This window comes from Carcharodon carcharias, chromosome 1, assembly GCF_017639515.1.
Source record: "Carcharodon carcharias isolate sCarCar2 chromosome 1, sCarCar2.pri, whole genome shotgun sequence".
Lineage (NCBI taxonomy): Eukaryota > Metazoa > Chordata > Chondrichthyes > Lamniformes > Lamnidae > Carcharodon > Carcharodon carcharias.
In genome coordinates this window covers 119,039,137-119,052,518 of record NC_054467.1, presented here as the reverse complement: position 1 = coordinate 119,052,518, position 13,382 = coordinate 119,039,137, and the positions used below count along the sequence as shown (strand labels likewise).

Here is a 13,382-nt window from a genome sequence, read left to right as displayed (position 1 = left end):
CTATAGTTTTAAGTTTAAGTTTAATTTGTATTTCGTATGGCCTGAATTTTCTGGTGGTCAGGCGCATGTGACGGGCAGGCCCAGGAGCAGACAGGGAATGGACCACCAACCGCAATTTTATGCTGGCTGGTGAATTAACAGCCAGCCAGCGTGAAATGCGAGGTGAAATGCTCAGCGTTGTCAGGGTGGGGGTGGAAAGAAGGCGGGTGCCAACATAACTGAGGGTGTGGGTGAACACATTGAGAGAGCTACCTAAAGGCAGACAGCTGCCCCAGGGAGCTGCATACCTCTACAGGTTAAATGACATGACGAAAATGTTGCAAAATAAGTCCATGAGCACAAGCACAGTCAAGCACCTGAAAGCATACCTCAAAGTACCAGTCCCCAGATATTTCTTTTTATTTTATTTTCCCACGGAAATTTCATTCTGCCCTGGATCGAGGTTTAAGCAAAAATGTGAATGCTGCCTGGGAGAATGGCCCATCCGCCAATTGTAATTGTGGACAGGCCACGTAAAATCACTGTTGATTGCATCGTTAATAGGCTTAATTACCCACTTAATTGTCAGTGCGCTTCCGACTGCTTTGCGTACCTGTCGAACGAAATATTGCATGCTATTTCACGTCTCTTAAGGTCGGGCGCACGCCAGCCCACAGGACATAAAATTCTGTCCTATGTCTGTGTTAAGAAAGGGGAAACTTGGTTTCACTTTATAATGTAGCCTGAAAGTCTGTGAGTTTGTTTGTGTACCTGCATTTTAATGAGGTTTTACGGCCTTTGAAGTGGAGAGCTGTGCTTAAAGGAGGGGGGGTGTTGTGGTTAGTGGTTTAGGGAAGTTAAAACAAAGCAAGAAAAGCTGTGCAGTTGCCAAGAAATGGGAAATTGACAGAAAGAAACAGAAAAGCAGTTGGAGTTCAGTTGGTCTGTGGATACCACAGGATGAGGAAGCTGGAAAGGAGGGGGAACTGCAGAGAGCAGATTTCCCAGAATAACAGAAGAAAGTCCCAGAAACCAGAAAGTGAGGACAAAAGAGAATCCCGGCAAGACAGTTAAGTCAAGGAACAAGAACAGGAATCGGAAGCAGTTCCTGTTCAGTATGCAAGGAGCAGAGAGAAAGGCTCTGAATTAAAGAGAGAAAGCTGCAGGAAGCAAACCTAAAGCAAAATAGGCTTGCAAGAGGCCAGAAGATGCAAGGAGACAGCCAAGGGTTGATGACTCCTTACTACGGGACTGTGAAGCAGTGGTGTTCTGTTGGCCTCTGCGAGTGCGCGTAGAAGGCGAAGCTTGAATGCATGTGGCAACCCAGGGGAAAGGAACATTGGAAGGAGAGATCAAAACTCTGGAAGTGGATCTTTGTTAAAGACATCCAAGAGAAAGCGTTGTGTGGGAGATGATTCCAAGGCGAGTTCTTCGAGAGTGGACACTGGAAACCCTTGCGTGAAAGACAGTTTCCATGAGACCAGTTAGCTCACAGTGTGATGAGCGTCTGGGGGGAGTTAATGAGAGATTCATAGCATCTGCTTTGGGTGGCACTTTTCACTTTATATTGGAGTGTGGGGTGTCCAAGCACAGGTCACCTATTGGTTTACATGGACTATATACTTACTGTGAACATTAGAGTAGAAAGTAGATTTTGTGACTTGCGTTATTCTGATGAAGCTATATATAAAAGTATGGTTGTGGCTGAAGGAGTAGTGAAATACAGTTAATCTTTTCTTGCTTAATAAACATTTTATTCTTTTATTAAAAGTACACCAACAGAATGTGTGACTCATTTCAAAAGCCACTCTCCACGTTCCTTAACAAAAAATAAAAGTTAGGATCTATCAAGCCAGGTTCCACCCAGGGATATGACTTGTCCAGTAGTAACATCAGCTGGGATCATGACAGCCCTTCTTCAAATTACACCCTATACCAGTTTAGCATGGCATCTGCTTGATGGTATAAAGTTCTCAATTCAGAAATTTATGAATTGTATAGTATATTTGGTAAATGTCCATTGAATTCAGAATTAAAATATATCTAGTAAAAGGGGAATCCTTATCAGTATAAATGGAAATTGTTTTTTTATTTGTTTACAACCCACCTAATGGATGGAAATTTATTTTCCCCCTGGAGGTGGGCTGGGGGGTTGGGGCTGGTTGGTAAATCAGGTGGGAAGGTGCGGGTGGAGACCCCACTGCGTCCCAGACTTCCCTGAATCAAGCTCCGATGAGAAGGGTCGAGGACGGCCTTCCTGCTCGGAGGCCAATTGGGGCCTTTATGTAAAGACTCAAGGACCTTAAGGCCCTCACCCTTACGCCACTGGTATTCTACCAACGGCGGGCAGGGTACTCACCATGCAGCCCAACTGCACAGCAAACCCTGAAAGGTTTGACTGCAGTCTAGTAGGGAAGTCCCTCATTCTCAAGCACTCTATGCCTGATCAACAGATCCAGCATTGGGAAGGGGACCACAGGAAGCCAACCCCTCTCTTTCTATCGAACCTCTTCCCCACAACTGCCGGTGTCTCCCTCCCTGGGATCTCTATTCCACACCATTTACCTCTCTACGAGGGCTTCGTCAATGATCCATGGCATAGGCCTCAATGAAGTCCTGGTAGTTGCCACTGCTCCCAGTGCTGCCTCTGATTGGGCACAGGATTTTCGCGTTCACACTAGATGGTACAGCGATCTAATGTCCCCAGTGGAGCTGGGAACTACAGAGACCGGGTTCCCGCTACCATTAGGTGCTTGATTCTGTTGGGGCTCCTAGTGATCAGATTGGTGACAATGCCGCCAGTTTTAATTTTGGCAGTCGGGACCCCCTCTGCCCGTTAGTTTCCGTTCAATTATATAAATCCTGTCAAAAATGCACTGCTCAAAAATACATGCGGTTACTTGCATCTGATGTCACTTTGGTGAAAATTATGCATGGGCCAGGATTTTCCGTTTGGGGGGAGCGGGGGTGGGGGCGGTGGGGGGTGGGACTGGATCCGATCACTACCCGTGATCGGGTCCACCCCGCCATTTTATGCAGGCGAGCCAATTAAGGCCCTCCCAGCATATTTGCCAACTCCCGTGGATAGCGGGAATTTGTGGGCGGCAGCAGGCGTGCACAATGTCGACCCAGCAGCCTGTTTAAAAGAAGGTCTGGCAGCCTCCTGTAGGCTGCTGACAATGGCCAGTTCCAGAGGGGCTCGGGTGAGCAGGCCAGGCTGGAGGGAAGGGCAGAGGAGCAGGGCAGGCTGCAGGGTATGCCAGCAGAGGTGGAGGGGTGTGGGGGGGGCAAAGCACCCCTCATTTGTCTAATGAATGCCTTGTTGCCCTCCTCGAGGAGGTGGCGGAGGTGGTGAGCCCCCGCGATGTGGTGTGGTGCACCTGGATCCAGCCGTAAGCGCTTCAACGATTTGTTTCACTCTGGCAGAGTGAGTATCATGTTGGCATTGGGCATTTAACCCAGCAGGGAGCTGGGAGGAGGAGTAGCAGAGGGCCCTTCTCACACCTGAGGGGCCTGTAGTCTCACCAGCTTCACACCATTTCTGCAAGGCAGCAACAGCACAGATACTGGTGGTGGGAATTCGAACATCAGCTAGCGTCCCGGGGCACAGAGGCGAGGGTGCTTCACAGTCGCTGGAGGAGCTGGCAGAGACAGAGAGTGCCCATAGCGCCAGCAGTCGGAGGACTGCAGGGGACCAGGCACATGCTCAGTCGGTGCCTGATGATGTGCCTCTGGAGTTGTCCGTGACGCAGCAGGGGCAGGAAATGCGGCCGGGTGTGTGGGAGCATCTGGGGAAGATACATGAGGCTATGCTTGGCTTGGCCTCGTGGTGGAGGAGTCTACGCGGACGATCACCAAAGCAATGAGCCTCATGTCTGAGCGCCATGCGTCCTCCATGGAAAGCCTCCTCCAGGACACCCAACAGGGCTTCCTGGGGATGCACTCTGACCAGCAAGCCCTCACATCGGCATTGCATTCAGCTGGTCAGTACCAGTGTGGGAGATGATCTGGGCATCAAGCTTCCCAGCTTGGTGCCCACCCATCCGCAGTGAACAGGGTGGTCTGAGGTGACCTTATGTCGGCGCAGCATCTGCCTGCAATCTCCGTAGGCTCCTCTCAGGGTGCTCCGGATGACGGCGGCAGCTCTTCCACCCCTCTCCCAGTGACCGTAGCATCCGGTGAGGCTGCGACAACTGGGGAGATGGCAGCTGTGGAACTGGAAGCTCCCTCCCAGGCGGGGTCAGCACAGGCTCCACAGGCCAGAGGACGACCACCAAGGTCATCGAGGCCAACAGGACAGCAGAGTCAGCAGGCTGTCTCAGATGCCACTCCCAGTGAGGGGACAGCACCAAGACGTAGCACCCGGAAACAAAAACATAAGGCACATTAGGCACACCACGGGTTTGTCACTGATGCTTTTGTGTTGGCCCGAAATTAGTTCCTTATGATTTCTTTTGGATTGTTGACACTATTGTTTAATAATTGTGAGAGCTTCTGATTCACACATTAAATGCCAGATGTGTGACCATGGCTGAGGTTACCTCGTTTCTTTTGCATGTGTATGTTTAAGAAAAGTGTCATGAGCGTTTCTTTGGACATTCATCTTTATGCACAAGGCCCTTAAATACTGCTGGTGACCTGGCAGATTTTGCACTTAGTTGGTTGAGTATCGAGGCGCCAGCCCAGGCTTGACCTGATGATCCATCTGTAGTGTGCTAGCTGAAGATTCGCTGGATTAAAACATCCTGGGTGTCCCTGCCTCCTTAGAGTAGTCCCGGGTCAGCGTCTACCGCCTCAGCATTTCCCTGTACGTGCTCACCCTCGGACTCACTGCTGGACTCAGCGTGTGCAGCCGCAGCCACTGCATCTACGTCTTCATCGTCCACTGTGTTCCCCCCTTTCCAGCGCAAGATTGTGGAGAGCGCAGCATGCAACCACTATACCGAGACATGATCTGGGGGGTACTGGAGTGCACCCCCTGAGCAGTCCAGGTATCTGAAGCGCATCTTGAGAAGACCAAAGGCTCTCTCCACCACAGCTCTTGTGGTGCCGTGGCTCTTATTATACTGCTGTTCAGCTTCTGTTCTTGGATGGCGGAGAGGCAGCATGATCCACCTTCTGAGGGGATAGCCCATGTAGCCCAGCAGCCACCCATCCAGCCGGGCTGATGCACTGAAGAGCGCCGGCACCTAGGAATGTCTGAGGATGTAGGCATCGTGGGAGCTGCCTGGGTACCATGTACAGACTTGTAGAATCAGCATCCTGTGATCACACACTATCTGCACGTTCATGGAGTGGAAGCCCTTCCTGTTGACGAAGGCATCGGGCTCACCTGCTGGCACCTTGATGGTAACAACTGTGTGCAGTCTATTGCACCCTGGACGTGGGGGAAGCCAGCGATGGCTGCGAAGCCACTGGCTCGCTGTATCTGGCTTGCCTGGTCCCAACGGAAGTGGATTAAAGTCAATGCATGCCTGAGCAGAGCGTCTGTAACCTGCTTGACACAAGTGTAGCTGATTGGGAGACACTGCCATGATCACCCACCAAGCCCTGGAAGGAGCCAGAGGCATAGAAGTTGAAGGCAGCTGTGACCTTCAGACCTACTGGCATAGGGTGTCTGCCCACACAGTTGGGGGAGATTTCAGAGCCTATTATCTGACAGATAAAGTTCACTGTCCCCCTTGACAATTGGAGCCTCCTTCGGCACTGCACCTCAGTCATATTGAGGTAGCTGCTTCACTGCCTGTAAACACTGACAGCAGGATAGTGGCGTCTTCTATGGCCCCTTCCACCTTGGACTACCTCGTGGCCTTGTGCCCCTGGTGCCTGCGTCTGTCCTCCCAAAGGTGGCTCCTCTGGAGGCTGAATGTGCATTCTTGGCCTCCTACTCCTTCTAGCCCTCCCTTCCTCCTTAGAAGAGCTGCCTCCAGTGGACAGATCAGATCCCATACCCAGGCTTAGGGAAGGCTTCCTGAATGCTACAGGCCTGGAAAAGATTCTTCACTGCAGAGTGCTGACCTGAAGGTTAAGAGTCCAGATAAAGCTGCTGGGATGCGTTTTGAGGTAGTGCAGATCACACAGGCAAGTTTCAAAAACTTTCTCCAATAAATATTTCACAGAGCAGATTCACGACCCCACTGAGCCCTCTTACCACGCCCATGGGTGAGATTAATAGAAATGTCTCTTACCCGCCTGCCCGTTGCGCCCGTGTGTTGACACGAAGATTGTATGGGCGCTGAAAAATCAGCGTCAATTAAAGACTAAAGGGCCTTAAGTGGCCCGTTAATTAATGGCGGGGGCCTGTCGGACTTCATCGCGCACCTGCCCAGCGAAATAACGTGATGGTGCGCGGTGACATTGGGATGTTCGCCCGGTCACTGTGCGACATGCGGGGCCCACTCCCCTGCACTTCAAACGGAAAATTTTGCCCATGGTTCCTCTCCGAGCAAAGAACAAAATGTTAACAGTCAGCTTTTTGCAAAGTAATATAAAGTATTGCAAAGTATTGGTGCCTTTAGAAAGACCTTGAGTTTATTTCGTCATTCACCACGTCCCCAGGATTACATTCAATAGATTAATTAACGATAATTGAAAGGCCCATTAAGGCCATTTAACCTGAATTTTATGCTGACCGTCCAGCCTGACAGTTGGCGGGCAGGTGAAAAGGCCAAGCGGCCTTTACATTTTTTAAGAAACTTCATCCACGAGTGGGTTGAGGTTTCCTGAAGCTATTACAAATTGAATAAAAGATTTTATTTAAACTTAAAAACATGTCCCATCTCATGTGACACAGTCACATGGGGGAGATGTTTCATTGAATTTTTCTACTCTTTATTAATTTTTTGAAAGAGCGCTTCGATCTCTCTGAGGGAGCTCCCTGCCTCAGGGAGGCTGAGGCGCTCTTTCACACACATGCGCTAGGCCCGGCTTTCCCTCCTACCCCGCCCACACAGGTAGCGCTACTGTTCACGATCCACGCTGGGTGGGCCTTAATTGGCACGCCCACGTGAATCGCGGTGCGGAGCCAATCACGGGCAGCGGTCAGCTCCGCGACTGCCCCCGCCTGCCGAGCCCGCCCAACCAATGTAAAATCCTGGCTGAGGAGAATTTTTTTCTCCCAGAGGGCCGTGCGGGTTTGGAATTATCTGCCTCAGAAGGTGGTGGAGGCGGGGTCATTGAATATTTTTAAGGCAGAGGTGGATAGATACTTGTTAGGCAAGGGAGCCAAACGTTATCGGGGTTAGATGGGAATGTGGAAATTTAAACACAAGGTGATCAGCCATCGAGGGGCCGAATGGTCTACTCCTGTTCCCATTTCTTATGTTTTATACTACTATAATTAAAATAAGAATAAAAGGTCAGTGTGCTTTGAATATATTTATCAAAAATTATAATTGCTGGTTCCCTGATTAAAGGTAAACATGTCCAACTACTTTCTCTGAATTGAGTGCTGAACTTCAGTCTGCAAGTACGTAATCTAAGCCCACGGGGGAAAAGAAACTGAGCACAGCATCCAAGGGCAGAATGAAATATCCATAATGAGATTGTTTTCATTGAGTCAACAGGCTGAAAGACTCAGGAGACAGTTGTTGCAAGCTATAGTGAGGCACTTTGTCCAGTTGTGCAAAATGGAGAAGTAAAGGCAAAATGGTTTTACTTACAGTGTTTTAAGACTATCCAGTCCTTTGAACATTTTGCGGTGCACAGTTTCCAGGCGGTTACCCGTCAGCAGCACTTCATTCACACCTGTAGCTCCCTCGAACACACCCTCCTCAATATCTGTAATCTTATTATTGCTCAAGTTTCTAAAAGACAAAGCATGGAAGAAATTCAGAAAGTTGCAGTCTTAATTGAAAGTACTTATCTGAGCTGGGCTTAAATTTCAGGTTTCGTCATGTGAGCTTTGCCTTATATGAATACAGGAAACAAATATTAAATGGAAGGTATTTTCTTCAGTTAGCGATCTGATGGAGGTGTCAAAAGCCAAGCTAATTAAATTCTACTAATACAATCAGACAGCAGAATGAACCCTCTCTCTCCCCAATAAACACGTTAGGAAGGAATTTACACTCTGACAGAACACCAATTATGGAGTATTTGTGACATAAGTGGTTGGATTTTGGATCAGAATTCGGATCTGGTGGACTTCTGTCCCATTTAAGTTGAGAGTAAAATTGTGCTAGGAGGAGTGCTTCTCCTGCCTGCCTCACTTACACTGTGACAGTAGCTGTGGGTGTGTCTCAGGTGTTCCCAGGTTATCCTAGAAATTCTGAGAGGCCCACTGGTATCTGTATTAACTGAAAGCAGTCAAAGGTTTCAATCTGGGCCTGGAGTAGTCTGCAAAGAAGACTGAACTCAGTAGGATCGGCTGCCATTGGAGCAAGGGCTTGCCAGTATGGGACAAAAGAAGCCGTGAGCTTAGCCTACCCACTCCTTTTGCCTGAGCAACCTCTTCTGTGCCCTCTCAGGGTGGCAGGCTGCTGCTCTTGAGATTACACTGCCTTCACAGGACAGGAGTTACAGCTGTACTAGGTATGGATCTCCACCCCCGACTACTTAAATGACTCTGTTCCTTGGATTTGGGACGAGGTCACCACCAGGTTAAAAGCATTGAGCCAATGCTCATGACATTTCTGGTAGCAAAAGAGCAAATTGGGTTTCCACTCTATTCATTTTATTCTCCGGCATTCAAACTAAAATGCCTTCAATGCTGTGTGATACTGACCCACTGTGCTTTAGAACAAGGTTTTGATTCCACACATCATCTGAAAATGGTTTTGTATTATTGTGGGCATCACTGGCATGACAGAATATATTGCCAATCCCTAGCTGCCCTTGAGAAAGTGGTAGTGAGGCTTCTTGAACTGCTGCAATTTTTGATTGACCTGCCCACTTAATTGTAACAAGATGCAAGCAGCTACTGATTAATACATGAAAAAATAGTGGCTTCCCAGAGTGGTACTGAGCCATACAGACCAGGAATGTTTCAGTCTTAATGCTGGATTTTTGCAGAAGTACAATAATGGTATTGATGTTTACTGGGAAGCAGAGAGAGAGTGTGATGGGGGACAAGGGTGGGAGAGGGGGGGAAGCCTGGAAATGCCAGGGAATGGAGGTTCCAAATTAGCAGTAAGATTTAATCATTATTTTTTCCTTCCAATTACAAAGCAGCAATCAGCTAAATTGGCAGGCTGGTCAGCTACCTGGTGAGAAAGCCAGTAGCAGGAGGCTGCAGTCAGAGGACAATCTCTGACAATCAGGAGTTTGAGGGGCCAAGACCTCACACCATATATTTTATCAAATATACATATATATTACATATATAATATATATATATATATATATATATGCACTTATTGCTATTTCTAAAATTTTAAAAACTGAACAAAGGCCTTTAAAATGGCTGAAATTGTGTCTGTCTGTGATCCCTGAACTTGTCAGTTTTAAGAAAACTCACACCTCGTTATCTCTGAGGAACCACTATTGATCCCTGTGGACTATACAGCCCAAATTCAAAGAGAGTTCTACAAAAGCCATCCATATTTAATAACCCAGACTGACCAGAAGGAGATGGATTGTCTGCTAAGGCAAAGGTCCCGCAACCCTCCTTTCAATTCCTAATGGCTGTGATATATAACATTTGTTGGAACCCAGATGATGGATGCACATCCTTTGTCAATGATGGTGATGAAGTGGTAGTCATGTGCCATGGGCATCTGGCTTGTGGAACAAGTAATATTGCCTTGCTGAACTAAAAAGCTCAGTCTGCTGTTTAACATCTGACTAGCAGGCTGCAAAGGAGTTCTGGCCCAGGTTGGACATCTGGTGTCATCTGCCCTGCTTCTGCTGGAAGTTCTGCCTACAAGACAGATTCAGCTCCGCATGCTTATGTCATCTTGTGATGTCAACATCACCGGAAGAATACAGCATCAGTTCTCAACCCACCAACCTCCGTGAAGGAATACCTCATTGGACTTTGTTTCTGGAATCTGGAACCCATGTGAGCCAATTTTCTCTGTGGTCTCTGTATTGTAAATCTTGCTCTTCTCTATCCCTCTCTGTACTGCCTGAGTGTTGTGGCAATGTTTCGACTCTCCCCCTGAGTTTTGAGTGTGTGAAAATAAACTAACCCTTTGAGCTCATCCTATCTCAAGTTTGCTCTGGGGTTAATAATAGAAAATTGGATTGCACTAAAACTTAGCGGTTGGGAATTACACTGCCACTTAGAAAGAGGAAAACAAATCAGAACTCCTTTCTGTTTATGGACTGGTGGTGAGAGGAGAAATCAGTGCTGTTTAAACTAAGCCCCCTCCTGTCCATAACAGGAGTGATAGGACTCGGGATTGGAGCGTGGAGCAATAGAGCTGCTGGGGGTGTGAAGATCTCAGTAATTGTTGAGAGAGATCGGGGTTTGGGATCAGAGTTTGATGAGTAACATCAGAGCTCAGCAAGAGGCTCAATATCATGTTTTGGTGGAGGAATGATACCAATTGCAGTGCATGTTTTGCAAAAGGCTTCCTTGAATGATCGCGTGTTGCAATATTACATCAGCACTACCAACCTATGAAAATTAGCTGTTGAACCCAGGCAAGGTTAGGCAGTGTTGTGCTGTCCACACAGTCAACATGCTCTATTTAGGCTCATGTATAAAGAAAGGCCACTTGATGGCTGTGGACCATGCAAAAGCATTAACCATCATTTCAGAAAGAATGTACTGGCATTTATATAGCACTTTTCACAATCACAGGACATCCCAAAGTGCTTTATAGCCAATTAAAAACTTCTGAGTGTAGTCACTGTTGCAGGAAATGTGGCAACAAATCTGTACACAGCAAGATGCCACAAACAGCAATGAAATAAATGACTAGATAAACTGTTTTAGTTATGCTGTTTGAGGGATAAATGTTAGAATGCTTACAGCACAGAAGGAGGCCATTCAGCCTGTCAAGCATGTGCCAGCTCTCTGCAATAACAATTTAGCTGGTCCCATTCAATGCTTCCTCTGAGCTGCACGGGCACACAGCCGCACAACAATCAAGAATATACCGCACAGGGTACCAACAGGTGGGACTGCGTGGTGCAACACACAGGCCAAACACAGCAAAAGTAAATTGAAGCAACTTTTGCACTTCACCTTTCTTTCTCAGTAGCCCCTCAAATTTCTTCTCTCCAGGTGCTAATTCAATTCCGTTTGGAAAGCCACGTTTGAATCTGCCTCCACCGTCCTTTCAGGCAGTGCATTCCAGGCGATAACTGCCTTCTGCATAAATAAGTTTTCCTCAAGTTGTCTTTGGTCCTTTTGCCAGTCACTAAATCTGTCTCTGGTTCTTGACACTCACTCCAATGGGGATAGTTTCCCTCTATCTACTTTACCTAGACCCCATATGATTTTTAACACCTCTATCAAATCTTTTCTCAACTTTCTCTTCTCTAGCCTTTCTAATCTTTCCACGTAACTGAAATCCCTCATACCTGGGACCATTCTCATAAATCTTTTCTATATCTCTCTAAAGGCTCCTCATCCTTTCTACAGTGTAGTGTCCAGAATTGCACACAATACTCCACTCGAAGCCAAACCAGTGTTTTATAAAGATTCATTATAACTTACTTGCTTTTGTACTCTATAGGCAGCAAATTATGCTCAGCGGGCATGTGCACGCCCGACCCGACTGAGCGTGAAATGACGCGAGTTGATGTTGGCCGAGCGTGCCGACGTCAGTGTGCAGCTGTGCGATAGTTCGGTCGGTGGGCACGCACTGAAGCCAGCAGCGTGCCCTCCGACAATTAGAAGTCCCGTCAAGGTCATTAAGTATTAAATTGAGTTTAATTTTTCACTGCCTGTTCAACCTAACAGTTGGTGGGCAGGCAAAAAGACCAAGCGGCCTTTGTATTTTTTTGAAAACCTCACCCACGGTTGGGATGGGGTATCCAAAAGCAAATACAAATAAAATAAAAACTGTTTTATTAAATTTTTCTGATGTTCGATATATTCTTCATCTCCCTGAAGCAGCTTTGTGCATCAGGGAGACTGAAGTGCCCTTTCGTGCGCATGCGTGAACTGCGCGCTAGGCCTGCTCGCTCTCCTCCCCCTGCCAGCACAGGCAGTGCTTAGCGCTGCCGTTCGTGTATCACACTGGGTGAGCCTTAATTGGCCAGCCCACGTAAAATCGTGGTACGCTGCCGGTCGTACCCACCTCCGCCGAGCTCATACGTCAAGGGCAAAATTCTTCCCTATGCCTCTATTTAACAAGTCCAGATTCCATTTGCATTTTTAATCACTTTCTCAATCTGCCCGGCCACCGTCAATGAGTTGTGCACATACGCTACCAGAGGCAGGGTTTTTTGCTCAGCATGAAGGCCTACGCCCGACACGCCCGAGCGTAAAATAGCGCGCGATGATGTCGGGCGAGCATCCTGACATCATCGCGCACTCGCGCAATATTTCGGTCGGTGGGCATGCGCCATAGTCGGCAGCGCGCCCACTGACAATTAAGAGGCCTGCTAAGGCCATTAATGTAGTAATTAACCTAGATGTTCTGATGCCCGTCTAACGTTACAGTTGGCAGACAGGCGAATCGGCCAGTTGGCCTTTGGATTTTTGAGGAAACCTCAGCCACAGGCAGGATGAGGGTTCCAACATTAATTTTAAAAAAATTGTTTGGGCAGAATTTTCATAATCCGTATGTTTAGGCGAGTGAATCAAATGTCTGGACATTTCTTTTTATGTTTTAAAATCTTTATTTGATTGTTTTAAATTCATCGGCTCCCTGAGACAGCTCTCTGCCTTCAGGAAGCTTTCATTGCGTGCACCCCCCCATGCCTGCACTGACTTCAGTGCTCGCTTTCCTCCCGCCCCCATCTCTGCAGCACTGAGCCTTTCAACGCGCCTTTCATGCTGGCTGGCTTTTAATTGGCCAGTCAATTTGAAATTGCGGGCGCTGGGCTGTTTCTCGGCCGCTGCTGGGGCCGCCCCATCCCACCCGCCTGATGACTTCAAAATTCTGCCCCAGGTCTCTCTGTTCCTGCGTTCCTTTTAGAACTGTACATTTTATTTTATATTGCCTTTCCTTGCTCTTCTTATCAAAATATGCCACTTCACACTCCTCTGTGTTAAATTTCATCTGCCATGTGTCTGCCAGTTTCACGAGGCTGTCTATGTCTTTTTATATCTTCCTTACAGTCATTACACTTCAAAATTTTGTGTCTTCTGAAAATGTTCATATTGTGCCCTATACACAACAACCTCAATCATTGACATTCATCAAAGCATGTGGTGTTCCTAGAAATGACCACTGTGAACACAACTGTATACTTTCTTCCTGTCTGAAAAGCAACCACTCATCACTACTCTGTTTTCTGCCACTCAAGCAAATTTGTACCAATGCTGTCAATGCCCTTTTATT

At 47.6% G+C, this 13,382-nt stretch overlaps 1 protein-coding gene across 3 annotated transcripts in view; it reads right to left on the bottom strand.

The window, feature by feature from the left end:
* The window catches only part of slit2 (slit homolog 2 (Drosophila)), a 489,173-nt gene that overhangs the window by 98,750 nt on the left and 377,041 nt on the right, over positions 1–13,382 (bottom strand). For all 3 annotated transcript variants that reach the window (XM_041182754.1, XM_041182765.1, XM_041182773.1), the window contains one exon: positions 7,641–7,784. In XM_041182754.1, the coding sequence (XP_041038688.1) occupies positions 7,641–7,784 (144 nt within the window). The remainder of the gene's footprint in view (positions 1–7,640; positions 7,785–13,382) is intronic.